This window comes from Furipterus horrens, unplaced genomic scaffold (genome assembly GCF_987537825.1).
Source record: "Furipterus horrens unplaced genomic scaffold, mFurHor1.1.pri manual_scaffold_17, whole genome shotgun sequence".
Lineage (NCBI taxonomy): Eukaryota > Metazoa > Chordata > Mammalia > Chiroptera > Furipteridae > Furipterus > Furipterus horrens.
This window is the reverse complement of record NW_028327187.1, coordinates 71,856,284-71,875,458: the sequence shown is the minus strand read 5'-3', so window position 1 is coordinate 71,875,458 and position 19,175 is coordinate 71,856,284. Positions and strand designations below refer to the sequence as shown.

The 19,175-nt window shown below is 40.4% G+C and overlaps 1 protein-coding gene and 1 pseudogene across 4 annotated transcripts in view; one reads left to right on the top strand and one right to left on the bottom strand.

Moving 5' to 3' along the window:
- MTM1 (myotubularin 1) overlaps positions 1 to 19,175 on the bottom strand; it is a 171,860-nt gene that overhangs the window by 87,954 nt on the left and 64,731 nt on the right. For all 4 annotated transcript variants that reach the window (XM_090263986.1, XM_090263985.1, XM_090263988.1 and 1 more), the window contains one exon: positions 1,984 to 2,094. In XM_090263986.1, coding sequence (XP_090120112.1) covers positions 1,984 to 2,094 — 111 coding nt within the window. The remainder of the gene's footprint in view (positions 1 to 1,983; positions 2,095 to 19,175) is intronic.
- Positions 4,270 to 6,146, top strand: LOC149991184 (T-complex protein 1 subunit gamma pseudogene; annotated as a pseudogene).

Genomic DNA, 19,175 nt, shown 5'->3' with positions numbered 1-19,175 from the left:
CAACATCCGAATCATAGGGGTCCAGAAGGAGAAGAGGAAGAGCAAGATATCAAAAGCTTATGTGAAAAAATAATAGAGGTAAATTCCCCAAATTTGGTGACAGAAATAGACATACAAGCCCAGGAAGCACAGAAAGTCCCAAAGAAGCTAGACCCAAAGAGGACCACACCAAGACACATCATAATTAAAATACCAAAGGTTCAAAATAAACAGAGAATCTTAAAAGCAGCAAGAGAAAAGCAGAGTTACCTACAAAGGGGTGCCTATAAGACTACCAGCTGATTTCTCAGAGGACACTTTGCAGGCAGGAAGGGACTGGCAAGAAGTCTTCAATGTGATGAAAAGCAAGGACCTACAACCTAGATTACTCTATCTAGCAAAGCTATAATTTAGAATGGAAGGGCAGATGAAGTGCTTCCCAGACAAGGTGAAGCTAAAAGAGTTCATTATCACCAAGCCATTATTATATGAAATGTTAAAGGGACTTATTTAAGAAAAAAGATCAAAACTATGAATACTAAAATGATAACAAACTCACAACTCTCAACAACTGAATCTAAAAAATAAAAACAAAATCCAACTAAGCAAACCAGAATAGGAACAGAATCATAGGTATGGGGATCATCTGGAGGGTTATCAGCTGGGAGGGGGAAGGGGGAAAATGGTGAAATGGTGCAGGGATTAAGAAGCATAATCGGTTGGTACAAAATAGGGTGAAGTTAAGAATAATATAGGAAAGTGGGAAGCCAAATAACTTATATGCATGACCCCCATGGACATGAACTAAGTGGGGTGGGATTGCTGGAGGGAAGGGGGGGTATTGGACAGAGAGGAGCAAAGGGGAAAAATTGGAACTACTGTAACAACATAATCAATAAAATATAGTTTAAGAAACAGGTTAAAAAGCAAAACAAACAGAAAGCTATATACATGACAGAGATACTATGTGCCACAAAGCATAAAATATGTGCTATCTGGCCCTCTACAGAAAAAAAAATGTGCTGACCCTTGCCCCAGATTGATGGTAAAAAGTCACCAGAGACACTCGGAATAGTCGCAGCATTCTGGGACCCAAAATTCAGAGCTTATGGTAGAATTTGGGGTAGAATCCAAAGATCTACATTCGAAATAAGTTTTTCAGGTTACCCTGATGAATATCTAGGTGTAAAATCAACTGAGACACATTACCTCCATCCAGCTCTTTCTAAGTAAGATTGGGCATTGTTCTACAGATTGTGGTCTCCTGACAATACCTTGAAAATAATTTCCTTGCCAGAGAGTTTGTTTTGTTGTTTTCAAAATGATTATCTAACTGTATTTGGACCCCAACTTGGCCATTTGTTGGGTAATATTAACTAAGTTACCTAACTCTTATCCTTAGGCTCTCCATCTATAAAATGGGGACGCCACTGTCCATCTCAGAGGTTTGCGCTGAGGATTGAATGCAAATCACCTAGCATGTGTTTGGATTGACATGGACACTCAATAGATGATTACTATTATAACTGATTAAATTTTATTATCATTAAATCTCAGCTACTCACTGTGCAAAAACAAAATGTTAGGCGACTACCTCTGAAAACTATCTACAAAAAAGTTAGAAAGGTTGTTAGAAGTAAGAACATATCCTGTTAACAGAGGACACAATCTCTTGTATTTCTCCTTCCTTTCCTACTGTGGACATATCCAGCTGGTAACACATCACATGAAGGGACACTAGGAGCAGACCTGGGTAAAGACTAACTGTGAAATTTTACTTATAAAGCTTTCTTCCTACTCAATCAAGCTATCAAAATAACCAGTTCAAGTCTTCACTCCTGGTGACAACAGTGGGTTTCTTTTATAGGATCATTTCCCCAGTTCAGAAAGCTTGATCATAAGGGAAGAACAAGGGTCTTTGATTTTTTTTAACCACATTAACTTTTACTTATCATTCAACACTAAAGTGCCTTTTTTAATGTAAGAAAGTACTGAATCTCTTACTTTACAAGTAATATCTAGACCATAGGAATTTTCTCCTCTACTTGTTGCGCCTCCCATTTTTTCAATTCTTGAGATCACTCCCAGAGGAACATCAAGTATTAAAGCAGAGTCCTGTAATGGACAAAAATACAGAAGTCAATATTTCTGGCAGTTTAATTAAAACACCAAAAACAAATTTAAAACAACCATATGCTTTCAGGTGTTTTTAGCTTTGCCCTTTTACCACTTCTTATAAACAAAAACATGATATATTATAAATCACACATGAAAGAGCAAGCATTAAAATAATCACTTAGGCAGCCAAATTGCATCCCCAAACATGACATTCTGCTTTGCCTACACAAAAGTCCTATGTACACAGTTCAAGGGCCCATAATGTTGCTTCCAGTCTGTCTCTACAGGCTTCTATTCCATAACATTCTGTACTCCAACTAAGTGAATGCCTTCATCATTCTTCAAATACTTCATCTACAATCAGGTCTATGTGCTTTGTGCATGGTGTTCCCTTTGCCTAGGATGATCTATCTTTCCCTATTAGTAAAATTCTTTCTGTGGCTTAAATATTGGTTCAGCATGCATCACCTCTCACGAAGCCTTGCTTTCCAATTAGATCACACAATACTGATCACTTCTTCCTCTGAAGTTCTGCAACACTTGGTTCAGACTACTGTTATACCACTTGCTTCACTCTATCTTGTTACCATGAACTTCCATGTCTGTATTATCCCACTAGAAACCAAGCACCTGGAAGTCATGTCTATCTTAGGAATGAGTGCATTTCCCAAAGCAGAAGGACCTAAATGTACAGCAATGTTTCTCCATCATTTCTTATCCAACGCTGGCTGCAAGGAATCCATCCATAAGATTGCTATAATGATGAAATTACCTCAGTGATGTCATTCTGCAATTATTGCAACAAGATAACAGCAGCTGCCACACGCAGAATTCCTCCTCTGTGCCAGGTACTGCCAACAGGGGCTTGGCATGAATCATATCATTTTATCCTCACAACCATTCTGGATGTAGGTGAGGTATTCATATTTCTGGACGTGGCAACCGAGGCTTTAAAAACCTTCATTAACTTGCTTAGTAAATACGGGGAAGAGTTGAGATTCAAGATGAGGTCTGGAAATATACATCAAAAGAGCCAGAAAACATGGTCCTGCACTTTGACTCCTTAACTATGCTCCTAAGAACTTACATTACAAGACTTCCGGCGAATATGGAGGCCTAGACAGACACACTGCATCTCCCTCCACAACTAAGAAGGAATACAACAGCTACTTCAAAACTAGAGACAACCAGAAGTTCCAAAAAATCTAGCTGCATGCAAGTCCAACAAACAAAGATACAGAGAAGAAATACTCATCCAGACAGGTAGGAGGGGCGGAGCTAGGGCGGAGAGGGCATGGTGTGGTGGCGGCAGCAGTGGCAGGCCGGCAAAAAGCTCAGTCAAACATTTAAAGAAGTTGAGAGGGACACCTGGGGAGCACTCCCAGCACCAGACAAGACCACACAGCTCACTGTTCCAGTGCCGGGGACAAGAAAGCCTCACTGCTTCTGACTGTACAAACTAGTAGGGGTTGGGGTCGGGGCAGAAACTGCCAGTCTCTCAGTAGAGTCCACATGTTTAAAGGGTCCCCATGATCCTAGAATGTCCGCAGACCAACCCACTCTGGGAACAATGGCCAGGGAAACAGCTAGAGAGGCATCAGGCCTATACAAAGGTGGGAGAAGTGCCTGAAAAATGGGTGAGTGCTGAGCAAATGGCATTGTGCCCTCTCAGACCCCTCCTCCACATACAGCGCCACAACATGGTGAAACAGGTCTCCCGGTACTGATGAATACCCAAGGTTCTGCCACTTACAACATAACAGGTGCTACAGTTCTATCTAACACACAGAGGTAAACAAACACAAAAGACTGTCAATATGAGAGAAATATGGCCCAAAAGAGGGAACAAATCAAGGTTCCAGTGGGAGAACTAAAAGATGAGGAGATAGTCAAACTAACAAATGCTGACATAGCCAACCTAACAGATGCAGAGTTCAAAACACTGGTGACAAAGATGCTTGCAGGCTTGACAGATATGCTTAACTATAGCAAACACATAAGGGAAGAAGTGAAGGCTATGCTAAATGAAACAAACAAACAAACAAAAAAATCCACACAAAACCAATGGTGAAGAGAAGGAAACCGGGGTTCAAATCAATGACTTAGAATATAAGGAAGAAGAAAAAGTCAACCAGTACAAAATGAGGAAATAAGAATTGAAAGAGGGTTCTCTCCAGAAGCTTCTGCCTCTTCCCTCATCTTTGGATACCCGGCTTTGTACCGTGCTGCCATGATGGGCCATCGTCCCGTGCTTGTGCTCAGCCAGAACACAAAACGTGAATCTGGAAGAAAAGTTCAGTCTGGAAACATCAGTGCCGCCAAGACTATTGCAGATATCATCCAAACATGTTTGGGACCCAAGTCCATGATGAAAATGCTTTTGGACCCAATGGGAGGGATTGTGATGACTAATGATGGCAATGCCATTCTTTGAGAGATTCAACTTCAGCATCCAGCAGCCAAGTCCATGATTGAAATTAGCCGGACACAGGATGAAGAGGTTGGAGATGGGACCACATCAGTAATTATTCTTGCTGGGGAGATGCTGTCTGTGGCTGAGCACTTCCTAGAGCAACAGATGGTGATCAGTGCTTACCGAAAGGCATTGGATGATATGATCAGCACCCTAAAGAAAATTAGTACCCCTGTCGACATCAACAACCAAGATATGATGTTGAACATTATTAACAGCTCCATTACTACCAAAGCAATCAGTCAGTGGTCCTCTTTGGCTTGCAACATTGCCCTGGATGCTGTCAAAACAATGCACTTTGAGGAGAACGGTCGGAAGGAGATTGACATCAAGAAATATGCAAGGGTAGAAAAGATACCTGGGGGTATCATTGAAGACTCATGTGTTTTACGTGGAGTCATGATTAACAAAGATGTGACCCATCCACGTATGCGGCACTATATCAAGAACCCTCGCATTATGCTGCTGGATTCTTCTCTGGAATATAAGAAAGGAGAAAGCCAGACTGACATTGAGATCACATGAGAGGAAGATTTCACCTGAATCCTCCAAATGGAAGAAGAATACATCCAGCAGCTCTGTGAAGACATTATTAATCTGAAGCCCGATGTGGTCATCACAGAAAAGGGCATCTCAGATTTAGCTCAGCACTACCTCATGTGGGCCAATAACACAGCCATTCGAAGAGTCCGAAAAACAGACAATAATCGCATTGCTAGAGCCTGTGGGGCCCGGATAGTCAGCCGACCAGAGGAACTAAGAGAAGATGATATTGGGACAGGAGCAGGCCTTTTGGAAATCAAGAAAATTGGAGATGAGTACTTCACATTTATCACTGAGTGTAAAGACCCCAAGGCTTGTACCATTCTCCATCGGGAGGTCAGCAAAGAGATTCTCTCGGAAGTAGAACGCAACCTCCAGGATGCCATGCAAGTGTGCCGCAATGTTCTCCTGGACCCTCAGCTGGTGCCAGGGGGTGGGGTCTGTGAGATGGCTGTGGCCCATGACTTGACAGAAAAATCCAAGATCATGACTGGTGTGGAGCAATGGCCATACTGGGCTTTTGCCCAGGCCCTAGAGGTCATCCCTCGTACCCTTATCCAAAACTGTGGGGCCAGCACCATTCGTTTACTTACCTCCCTTCGGGCCAAGCATACCCAGGAGAACTGTGAGACCTGGGGTGTAAATGGTGAGACAGGTACTTTGGTGGACATGAAAGAACTGGGCATCTGGGAGCCATTGGCTGTGAAACTGCAAACATATAAGACAGCAGTGGAGACGGCAGTTCTGCTGTTGCGGATTGATGACATCGTCTCAGGCCACAAAAAGAAGGGTAATGACCAGGGCCGGCAAGGTGGGGCTCCTGATGCTGGCCAGGAGTGAGTGATGGGCGACATGACCTAAACACACAGAGCCACCAGTCTCCCCCTTTGCTGAGCCAGACTGACAGGAACACTGTGGATGTCTTTGTTTGGAAGGGATCAAATTGAGGGGCAGCCCCAGTCCCTTTCGGTCCCAGCTCAGTTTGCAAAAGGCACTGACACGTAATTCTCTATTGTAAGCTTTCAATTTAGTTTGCTTCTGATGATTAAATCTAAGTCATTTGAAAAAAAAAAAGAATTGAAAGAATTGAGGAGAGGCTTAGGAACCTCTGGAACAACTTTAAACTTGCCAGCATCCAAATCAAGGAGAAGAGGAAGAGCAAGATATCAAAAGCTTATGTGAAAAAATAATAGAGGTAAATTCCCCAAATTTGGTGACAGAAATAGACATACAAGCCCAGGAAGCACAGAAAGTCCCAAAGAAGCTAGACCCGAAGAGGACCACATCAAGACACATCATAATTAAAATGCCAAAGGTTCAAAATAAACAGAGTCTTAAAAGCAGCAAGAGAAAAGCAGAGTGTTACCTACAAAGGGGTGCCTATAAGACTATCAGCTGATTTCTCAGAGGACACTTTGCAGGCAGGAAGGGACTGGCAAGAAGTATTCAAAGTGATGAAAAGCAAGAACCTACAACCAAGACTATTCTATCCAGCAAAGCTATCATTTAGAATGGAAGGGCAGATGAAGTGCTTCCAAGACAATGTAAAGCTAAAGGAGTTCATCATCACCAAGCCATTATTATATGAAATGTTAAAGGGACTTATTTAAGAAAAAGAAGATCAGCACAATGAACATTAAATGACAACAAACTCACAATTCTCAACAACTAAATCTAAAAAATTAAAACAAAAACAAACTAAGCAAACAACGAGAACAGGAACAGAATTATAGGTGTGGGGATCATCTGGAGGGTTATCAGATGGGAGGGGAAAGGAAGAGAAATGGAGAAATGGTGTGTGGACAAAGAAGCATAATTGGTTGGTACAAAATAGACAGGGGGGAGTTAAGAATAATACAGAAAAGGGCGAAGCCGAAGAACTTACATACACGACCCATGGATATGAACTAAGGGGGTGTGGGACTGCTGGAGTGAAGGGGTGTACTGGGAAGAGGGGAGCAAAGGGAATAGAAATTGACACTACTGTAAAAACATAATCAATAAAATATGCTTTAAAAAAAGAACTTAAGAGATGGAAGAGAAGATGGCAGCAGAGTAGGGGCAGTGTTCTCTGCTCGCTCCTTGTACAGAGGGACTTCAGGAGCAAACGCGAAGAGGAGTGACTGGGTGTGGATCTCGGATAGTGTGAACAGGGAGAGGAGCATGAGAGCAGCGTGGAGGGGGGCGGAGGGGTCTACCGCGTACTACAGGCTGAGTCGCTTCCGGACTGGTGCATCTGCCATACCACACCCAAGGGCTTGTTAGCCGGGAGCTGCTTGTAGGCTCCCCCTGCTAGGGGCACACCGACCAGTGAAGTCTCGTAGGGAGTCAGGGAGAGGATTTAGCTGAAAAAGCAAGAGGCGTGGGAGAACAGCAAACAACCAGGACTGGGGGAAACTGTGTGATCTGAGTCTAGAGGGAAACCTCCTCAGCTGTAACCCCTGACCGAAAGCTCGGCATTCAGGGTGCAGGGTGCTTGCGCTAGGGCCCTACAGAACAAAGGGACAGTTTGGGGGCGAGGAGATGGGCCCGCGCGGGAAAGCCACTATGGAACTCCGGACCAGGGGAGAACTCCTGGGCAGGAGAGCACGGCTTGCCCCTGGCGCTTTGAGTGATCACGCTAGAAGCCCACAGAACAAAGGGATGGTTTTGGGGCAAGGAGAGAAGTAGCACACACAGGGCGTGTAGGCAGGGAGGTGAGCGGAGGCTGTGGCTCGGGAGTGAAGAAGGTTTGGGGGCGGGGAGAAGGGCCTGTGTGGAAAGGCTGCTGCGGAGTTCCAGACTGGGGGAGACCTCCTGCGCAGGAGAGCACCACTGGGCCCGGCGCTTTGACCGATAGCACCAGAGTCCTGCAGAACGAAGGGACAGTCTAGGGGCAGGGAGAGAGGTAACGCACGCAGGCATATGGACTGGGAAACAAGTGGAAGCTGTAGCTCGGGAATAGAGACACGACTGGAGGCAGGGCAGAGATTGCTGGCAGGCGCAGGCTGGCCCAACGGTGGGAAGGTGTAGCTGGACAAGCCTGAGGAGGGCTGAGGGTGCCACAGGAGGAGACAACTAAATGCAGGTCACAGCAGAGCAGTGGTAGGCCCACGAATAAAAGACTAGCAACCCCAGAATCAAGCAGGATCTTCCCACAGCCAGCCAACCAACCAGAAAAGATTTGAAACCCATGAAATTTTGACTAGGGGTGGACCCAAGAAGGAAAACAACAACAACAACAACAACAACAACAACAACAACAAAACAGAGACTGTACCTAAAAGTTGAATGGAGTTAAAATCCTCTCATTCTTTTATTTCTTTCTCTCTTACTGCCCCTCCCTTCCTCTTCCCTCCTTTCTCTCTTTAGCATGTCTCTCCTTCATCCTATTCTTTGTTAATTTTTTAATTTACTTTTTTTCCCGTTCCTTCCTATTCCTTTATTTCTTTCCCTCCCCCTTATCCTCATCCTCCCTCCTTTTCCTTTCTCTCTTTCCTTCTTTCGCGCTAGTACTTTCAATTTTATTAAATTTCTTTATTTCGTCCCCCTTCCCTCTCCATTCGTTTTTTTTCTTCCTTTTCCCTTCTTTCCCTTCTCTCTCTCTCTTCTCTCTTTCTCTCTATTCTACTTTATTTTCTGATCTTTTAATTTTTAATTTTAATTGATTCCCCTCCCTCTTCTCCCTCCCCTTCTTCATTTCTCTCCTACCTTCCTCTTCTCTACATTCTCTCTTTCTTTCCTCTCTTCCTTTCTTGTTATTTTCTATTCTGTATTTTTATTCTTGAAAAATTCTTTTTCTATTCTGTTTCCTACCTTCTAACCCCCATATCCCTCTGCCTCAATTTTTGGCCGTCTGTCTTCTTGGATGTCTGTTGTGCCTATCCTTCCTTCCACACTAAACATATAGCATATACCTACTATATAAACCTAATACTATACACTTCCACTTTATCACTCCATACTGCAACCCTCTCCTCCTTTTCAAACATACAGTGTAGATGTTAACTGCTGTCTTCCATAGCCTTAATTTCAATTGTTAATTACTCTAACACACTCCCTCTCAAAAATCACCCTTCCTTCATTTAAAACAACTCCTATCAGTTTCTCCTATGAAATAAGAGTCATAATATCTCTATAAGTATAGTAATACTGGCTCATTTGCAGTCGATAGTGAGATTGTAGTTGGGGGAGATTTTGGAGGGTGTGGGTTTCTTGCCTGGGTTGTGTGATTACGTTTTAACAGCACCTCCACAAAAGAACTCAAGACACGGTGGGCAGAGTGACTCTCAATCAACTAACCGGAGGAAAAGACCCACCAAAGAGTAGCTGAAATACTACCAGAGATTTTAAACAAACAAAATAAAGGGCAACACAAGAGTATCAGGCTCAGATTAAAGAAACTGCACCACTGAATCCCCCGATCTCCTATAAAGAATCTCATATCAAAAAAGTGAGAAATCAAAGCAGGCAAATCAAATAAACAAAAACAAACAATAAGAATTCAACATGGGGAGACACAGAAACAACCTCCCAATGAAAGGAAAAGAGGAATCCCCAGAAAGAGATAGATAGAAGAGATATAAGCCAGCTATCAGACACAGAATTCAAAAAAATGGTTATTATGAAAATTAAGGACCTTGACAACCTCAAAGAAAACTATGACAAATTTCAGGATAATTACCAACAGCTCCAAGGAAACTACAAAAAACTGCAGGGAAGCTACAAGGAACTTACGGAGAACTACACGAACATAAAAAAGGAAATAGAAAATATTAATAAGAACCAGGAAGAAATGAAGAATACAATCTATGAATTAAAGAACACAGTAGAGTCAACCAAAAGCAGGATAAACGAAGCAGAAGATCGGAACAGTGAATTAGAAGACAACGTAGAAAAAAATTCCCAGACAATACAACAAAACGAAAAAATATTCAAAAAGAACGAAGAGAGTTTAAGAGAACTGCAGGACAACATGAGACAAAACAACATTAGAATCATAGGGATACAAGAGGGAGAAGAGGAGGAAAAAAGGGATAGAAAACTGGACTGAAAAAGTAATGATACAAAATTTTCCTAACTTGATGAGAGGAAAAGTCATGCAAATCCAGGAAGCACAGAGGGTCCCAAGGAAGATAAACCCAAATAGGCCCACCCCAAGAGACATCATAATTAAAATGGCAACATTCAAAAACAAACCGAGAATCCTAAAAGCAGCAAGAGAAAAACAGCAAATAACATACAAGGGAGCTCCGATAAGGCTAGCAACTGACTTCTCAACAGAAATACTACAAGCCAGAAAGAAATGGCAAAAATATTTCAAGTAATGAAAAACAAAGGCCTACAACCAAGAATACTCTACCCAGCAAGATTCTCATTTAAAATGGAAGGTGAAATAAGGAGTTTCTCAGACAAAGGAAGACTAAAAAAATACATCTCCACGAAACCAGCACTGCAAGAGATGCTAAAGAGAATGCTGTAAGAAAAAGAAGAAAACAAGAGAAGGAGAGGAACACAAGTACAAAGGGAAATGTATAAATACCTGTCAATAATAACCTTAAATGTAAATGGATTAAATGCTCCAATTAAAAGACATAGGGTAGCAGAATGTATAAGAAAACAGGACCCACATATTTGCTGTCTACATGAAACACACCTCAAAACAAAAGATTTACACAGACTGAAAGTGAAGGATGGAAAAAAGTTTATCAAGCAAGTGGACATGAAAAAAAATCTGGGGTAGCAATACTTGTATCAGACAAAACAGACTTCAAAGCAAAGGCCATAAAAAAAGACAAAGAAGGACATTACATAATACTTAAAGGATAACATCAATCAACAAGATATAACCCTTATAAACATATATGCACCCAACGTAGGAGCACCCAAATATGTAAAGACAATTTTGAAAGACTTCAGGAAGGACACAGACAACAACACATTCATAGTAGGAGACTTTAACACACCATTGTCAACAATAGACAGACCTTCGAAGCAAAGAAACACCAAAGATATCGAGGCATTAATCAACACCGTGGATCAAATGGACTTAGTTAATATATACAGAACATTTCATCCCAAGGAAGCAAAATATACATTCTATTCAAGCGCACATGGAACATTTTCAAAGACAGACCACATGATAGGACACAAAACAAGCCTCAACAAATTCAAGAAAATTGAAATTATATCAAGCATCTCCTCAGATCACAACGGCTTAAAATTGGAAATCAACTTTAAGGAAAAAAACTCAAAAACATTCAAACTCATGGAGAATGAATAACATGCTATTAAATAATGAGTGGGTTAACAATGATATCAGGGAAGAAATCAAAAAGTTTCTGGAAACAAATGATAACGAACACAAAACAACCGAAAACCTATGGGATATAGCGAAAGCAGTCCTAAGAGGAAAGTTCATAGCAATACAGGCCTACCTAAAAAGGATAGAAAAATCTCTAATAAAAAATCTAACCCTACAGCTACAAGAACTACAGAAAAAACAACATGCGAAGCCCAGAGCAAACAGAAGAAAAGAAATCATCAAGATTAGAGAAGAATTAAATGACATAGAGACTAAACTAAAAATTCAAAAGATCAACAAAAGTAGAAGCTGGTTCTTTGAAAAGATAAACAAAATTGACAAACCTTTAACTAGGCTCATCAAGAAAAAGAGAGAGAGGGCCCAAATAAATAAAATCAGAAATGAAAGAGGAGAAATCACGACTGATACCATACAAATACAAACAATTGTAAGAAACTATTATGAACAACTGTACCACAAGAAATGTGACAACCTAGATGAAATGGACAAATTTCTGGAAACATATAATCTGCCAAAACTGAATCAAGAAGAAGCAGAAAGCCTGAACAGACCAATAACAATCAGTGAAATTGAAACAGTAATCAAAAAACTCCCGGCACACAAAAGCCCTCGACCGGATGGCTTCACAGGTGAATTTTACAAAACATTTAGGAAAGAAAGAACTCCTATCCTTCTCAGACTATTCCAAAACATCCAAAAAGAGTGAAAACTCCCAAACTCATTCTATGAAGCCAGTATTACCCTAATTCCAAAACCAGGTCAAGACACAACAAAGAAAGAAAACTACCGGCCATTATCGCTGATTAACATAGATGCTAAAATCGTCAACAAAATATTGGCAAATTGGATCCAACAACAAATTAAAAGGATAATACACCACGATCGAATGGGATTCATCCCAGGGATGCAAGGATGGTTTAATATTCTTAAATCAATAAGTGTAATACACCACATAAACAAAATGAAAGAAAAGAACCACATGGTAATATCGAGATGCAGAAAAAGCATTTGACAAAGTACTACATCCATTTATGATAAAAACACTCATAAAAATGGGAATAGAGGGAGCATACCTCAACATTATGAAGGCCATATATGAGAAACCTGAAGCCAACATTATACTCAATGGGCAAAAACTGAAAGCGTTCCCCGAGACCAGGAACAAGACAAGGATGTCCACTCTCTCTACTCCTATTCAACATAGTCTTAGAAGTTCTAGCCACAGCAATCAGACAAAAAAGAGAAATAAAAGGCATCCAAATTGGAAAAGAGGAAGTAAATCTGTCATTATTGGCAGACAACATGATAGTGTACAGAGAAAACCCTATAGACGCCACGAAAAAACTACTTGACCTAATAAGTGAATTCGGCAAAATAGAAGGGTATAAAGCCAATATTCAGAAATCGAAGGCATTTCTGTACACCAACAATAAAACATCAGAGATAGAAACTAAAGGAAAACTCCCATTTACCATAGCAACAAGAAAAATAAAGTACTTAGGAATAAACTTAACCAAGGAGGTAAAAGATCTTTACCCACAAAAGTACATAACACTGAAGAAAGAAATTAACGAAGACATAAATAAATGGAAACACATACCATATTCATGGATGGGAAGAATCAACATCATTAAAATGTCCATACTACCCAAAGCAATTTACAGATTCAATGCAATCCCTATTAAAATACCAACCACATATTTCTCAGACCTAGAACAAATAGTTCAAAAATTTATATGGAACCAAAAAAGAGCCCGAATAGCCACCGCAATCTTGAGGAAGAAGAACACAGTAGGAGGAATCGCAATACCTGATATCAAACCATACTACAAGGCCATGGTAATCAGAACAGTCTGGTACTGGCATAAGAACAGACATATAGACCAATGGAACAGTATAGAGAGCCCAGAAATAAACTCAGGTCTATATGGTCAACTAATATTCGACAAAGGGTGTAGGAACATAAAAAGGAGTGAGAAGAGCCTCTTCAACAAATAGTGTTGGGAAAACTGGACAGGGACATTCAAAAAAATGAAACTAGACGATCAACTTACACCATATACCAGAATAAACTCAAGATGGATCAAAGACTTTAATGTAAATCATGGCACCATAAAAGTCCTAGAAGAAAACATAGGCAGGAAAATTTCAGATTTCCTCGTAGCAACATTTTCACTGATATATGTCCTAAGGCAAGGGAAATAAAGTAAAGAATAAACAAATGGGACTACATCAAACTAAAGAGTTTCTGCTCAGCAAAAGAAAACATTAGCAAGATGAAAAGGAAACCACCTGTATGAGAAAATATATTTGCCAATGGTACTTCAGACAAGGGATTGATCTCCAAAATATATAAAGAATTTATACGACCCAAGACCAAGAAGACAGACAACCCAATAAAAAAATGGGCAAAGGACCTGAAAAAACATTTCTCCAAAGAGGACATACAGAAGGTTCATAGACATATGAAAGGATGCTCAACATCAGTAGCCATCAGAGAGATGCAAATAAAAACCACAATGAGATACCACCTCACACCAGTCAGAATGACTATCATCAACAAATCAACAAACAACGTGTGCTGGAGAGGACGCGGAGGGAAGGGAACCCTGGTGCACTGCTGGTGGGAATGCAGACTGGTGCAGGCACTATGGAAAACAGTTTGGAACTTCCTCAAAAAATTAAAAATGGAACTGCCATTCGAACCAACAATTCCATTACTAGGACTATATCTGAAAAATCCTGAAACACCAATCCAAAAGAGTCTATGCACTCTTACATTCATAGCAGCACTATTTATAATAGCCAAGTGCTGGAAACAGCCTAAGTGCCCATCTGTAGATGAGTGGATCAAAAAACTGTGGTACATTTATACAATGGAGTACTACCTAGCAGAAAGAAAGAAGGAACTCCTACCATTTGCAACAACATGGATGGAACTCAAGAGAATTACGCTTAGTGAAATAAGCCAGGCAATATCTTATGCTATCACCTATTACAGGACACTAATGAACAATACGAACAAATGAGCAAAATTGAAGCAGAGGTATGTGAACAAGGTGTAGACTAACAATGACAAGGGGGAAGAGGGGAGGGAGAGAAGGGGAAAAGAAAGGGAAGCGTCTAGTCAAAGAACATGTATATATGACCCATGGATATGGACAACTAGGTAGGGACTTGACTGTGGGAGAAAGGGTGGGCAGGGAGAGGGGAAGCAATAGGAAAAAAAAGGCGGGACAAATGTAATAGATAAACATACAAACAATTTTTACTTTTTTCTCTTTCCCTGTCTAGTGGGGGTTAGAGAGAAAAAAAAAGAAAAAAGAAAAAGAAAATATAAAGAATGGAAATGCAATTCCAGTGCATATTAGAAGGACAAAGATTTTCCTTCACACTGTATATTTTTCTCCCTAACTGATCCCTCCAGTAATTGGCATCCTGAAGAAATAAGTAATGACATAAGGTTCTTTGCATGACCAGTTGTTAATAGAGGTCTTGTCGACCAAGACGTTGACTGGAATGGCATGCCTAAAAAAGACATGCTTGAGCTCTGATTGCTACCAAAAGCCCTAAGGAACCAAGGGTGACCTTAGAAGGTAATAAAAGCCCAGGAGGAAAAAGGCCTGGTACCTAGGTTGGATGTGCGGTCCATGGCAATCTTTCCAGGGAAGGAATGAAGGTTGTTTTCCTGAGAGATGACTAAAAAGGACCTTAAAACACAACGGAAAACCTGAAGGACTTGGAAAAGACAGGTGTCTACAGACAAGGCTGAATGGCAGGTACATGGCTCAACTTCGGCGCCCTGAAGGGCAGTCTGAAGGTCACCCTAAATGTTCCATGTGTAATTTCCAGGAAAGCAGACTTAAAGATCTGAAATGATCATTTGTTGCTCTTGTTGAGTTCATGCAAAGGAACAGGATAAATTAAAAATGGACCTAATACAGTCCCTTTAATGACAGGAGGGGTAAGCTTAGGGAGAAAAATTGTGACCCAAGGAAAATCACAATGCCCATTGGTAGACTATAAAGTAATACAGCTAACCGTTGTTAAAAGTCTCTTCATTTGAAGTTACCTTGAATTTTTAAATTAAACTAGATCTGTGACATCATCAAAGATGCTTAATTTACAGAGAAGAATGTCAAATGCCTTTCAACAGGATGTCTTCCCATTAAGACAGGCTTACAGAACTAGAGAACGGTTTGTGGGTTATACTACATAAATTAACATGTGTTTTCTGTTTTCAAAGGGTATAAGCTTAGGATCTCACTACCTGAGTGATCGTCTGTACGTATAGGCCTCACTTAATCCTGTCTGCATCGCTGCCTCCTGAGACTAAACGGTTTGGCTGTACCAAGTGGCTGGGTTGGTGAAGAATGGGATGGTCTGTGGGCTTCACCTTAAAACCGGTTTCTCTTTTTTATTCCAATGGCTTGGACAGAAAAGACCCAGAGGTCTGAGAGGGGGGAAACCTAAAATATTTCCCTCAGCCCAAGCTAAATATAGTGGACAAAAGGGTTCTGGACTGATATGATGTGCCTGGCACACCTTCCTCCAAAGAAGCCCCTCTTTTTCTTCCCTAATTGGGGACACTGAAAAATTAATACCTGCCTTTTGTCATCTAGTGGTTATGGATTGAATGCCTTCTAACCCTGTTGCCAAATCTGTTGCCCCCAGAATACAACAAGGACGCCAGCCTGTTAAACCAAGCACGCCGTTGCCTGGGGACAGCCAGCTGACATGGAGTCTGCAAGATCCTTCCCCATGTGGGAAGACCAGCCTCCCCTCCACACCCCCACTCTTATTAGGGATTTCTGGACCCAAGGATAGGTTGGACAATGACCACGCCCAGCTTGAAGCAGCTAGAGGAGCTCGAGACCTTCGCCCATTGTCCTTTATAAGATTACAAAAGGTCTAAAGTCTGAGGAGGGGGGAAATGTTACTTTTTTTATTGTTATAAAAACAATCAATTAATGAAGTAATCCTAAAATAATGGTAACATAGGAAAGGGAGAAACTGGAGAGACTGCATGCAGGAACCATGGACATGGACTGGGGAAGGGAGGGATTGCTGAGGGAAGGGGGTGCTGGAAGAGGGTGAGCCAAGGGGAAAAAATGGAACTACTGTGACAATATAATCTATAAAATATAATAAAAATTAAAACATTTTTTTTTAAAAAGAACTTATATTACAGCTATTAAGCATCGGAAGAAAAAGCTATATGTGTGAAGATGCTTAAGGGAGCCAGAGGTGAATATCGCGGTGTAGAAAATTAGTTAGCCAACTCGATGGAATTAGCATGCAGCTACTAAAATAATTATGGGCCACATAAAAATAAGTTTAAATGGAAAGAAGAGCCTTGGCTGGTGTGCTCAGTGGATTGAGCGCCTGCCTGCAGACTGATAGGTCGCCAGTTCAATTCCTAGTCAGGGCACATGCCTGGATTGCAGGCTAGGTCCCCAGATGGGGGTGTGTGAAAGGCAATCAATGTTTCTCTCACATATTGGTGTTTCTTTCCCTCTCTCCCTCCTTTCCCTTCTCCCTAAAAATAAATAAATGTTTAAAAAATAAAATAAATGGAAAAAAGAGGCATACAAAATACACTGTCACTACTGTGAAATATATATTCATACGGACAAAGATAGGAAAGGCTACACAATGTTTTAAATCCAATATTTTCTTTAGCACTGATAGATGACATTGATAATAAAATTTTTAAACATGCTTATTAAATTTTTGTTCTTTAAAAGATGTCCTTTTGGGGATACAAATAAAATTAAGTTTTGTTTTTTTTTACTTTAAATCCTTCTCCTTAAAACAGTATTAAAAAATTGTTTCCTCATAAGAAGCAATAGAATTCATGGGCATTCCAGCAATTCAAAAGGTATAAAACTGTGGTGCATACATGCCATGGAATGCTACTCAGCTACTAAGATGAAGGAACTATGGATACATGTAACAACTTGGAAGAATCTTAAGGGCATCATGTTGAGTGGATAAAGCCAATCTCCAAAGGTCATGTGCTGTATGATTCCATTTATAGCATTCTTGAAATGACAAAACTGTAGAGATGGAGAAGAGAGAAGCGGTTGCCAAGGGTCGAGGAAAAGGAATGTGTAACTACAAAGGGGCAGGATGAGGGAGTTTGTTTGTATTAATAGAACAGTTGCATATCTTGACTGTTGGTGGTAGTTATATAAATTTATAGATGGTATTAAATGTGAAAAATTGTATGGAAAAACATACAAAAAACGAGGGCATAAAAAAAGCAATGTAACTGTATTGTGTCAATCAATTTTCTAGTTTTGATAAGGCAGTAATTACTACAGAAGCTGGGTGATGCGTACACAGGACCTTTCTGCACTTTGTTTCAAAGTTCTTGAGAGTTCATAATTAAGTCAAAATAAAGTTTAAAAAGTATGAGTATGGTTATTGTGATGTAGAAGAAAGAGTACAAGCTCTTAAGCTGGACAAAAATGGTTGAAATCTGAATTTTGACATTTATTGGCTGAATGATTTTAGTAAGTTATTGTATCTATCAGCCATATTTACCTGTAAAGTAGGGATGATTAGAGATAATGGATTTAAATTACCTGGCATGGTGCCTATCACATGGTAGCTAGAAAATGATGGAAGTTATTATTATAGCAAAGAATTCCTTAGTATTTGGAAGACATAGCTGTGCTATGCAATATAATGGCTCAGTATGCTCTGGCATGCAGTTACAGGTCTTTCTGTTTGTACCTATAAGGAGGCATTTTTTTAGCTGTTCATAGGATAAGACACCTCACCACATGACTGAAATCCAAATCCCTACAGAAAAAAAGACACTACTCAGTAACTGTATACATACATAGCTGTATATAATAATGCATTTACTTCTCAAGACAATCTAGTTATTAAAAACATACTATCAAGCAATCTGTTATTATGCTTAGATTATATTGAGATTTATGAGTATCTGTTCAACTGTATTCCTAAATGCCAAACTTATACCTAAAAATACAGAGTAGTCAGTAAATAGAAGTCTTATACTATAACAACATGGAAGCAATAATACAAAAAAAAAAAAAAGAATTAAAAGTGAGATGAGACCTTGCTGTTATTTTTCCCTGTATGGAGGGAATTCTATAGCTCTGATTGCCCTGACCTAATACAAAACAGAAAATGGGACACCAAGGAGAACCAGTCAGCTCCTGATGAAGGGCACCCACGGTCTAATGAGGCTACAGGCTACGTTCCCCATGAATGACAGGTTCAACACAGATAACCCAGCAGGCCAAACTGGAAGACCTAGGAATAGGAAAATTAGCTTCCCTCTCTAGAAAAACTAAGTAGTCACTATCTAAATATCATTAAATATTTAAGGATTCTTAAAGGTCCATTCTAACTCAAAATTCTGTGCCTCTGACCTCTTAAGTATCTAAAATAGCTGAGCAGTAAATTAACAGTCTAAAAAGATCCATTCATTTACTATCTCTCTTTTGAGTGTATACTAACAGAAACTGTACTGTTCCCTAGGGACCATAGAGATTAAATAAGATGCAGACATTGCCCTTAGGGAGCTCAAGGCCCAGTGTGGGACATAAGACACATGTACCCAAATAGCCACAATGCTAGGGTGCAAGTGCCAAAAACCATTTAAAAAAAGGTCCAGACAAAGTGGAACAAGAAGTCATGGGAGAGCAAGATGATTTCCTATGGATTGGGTCACATATGATTCTGTGGTGATGGTGATGTTAAAGATGATCCTTACAAAAC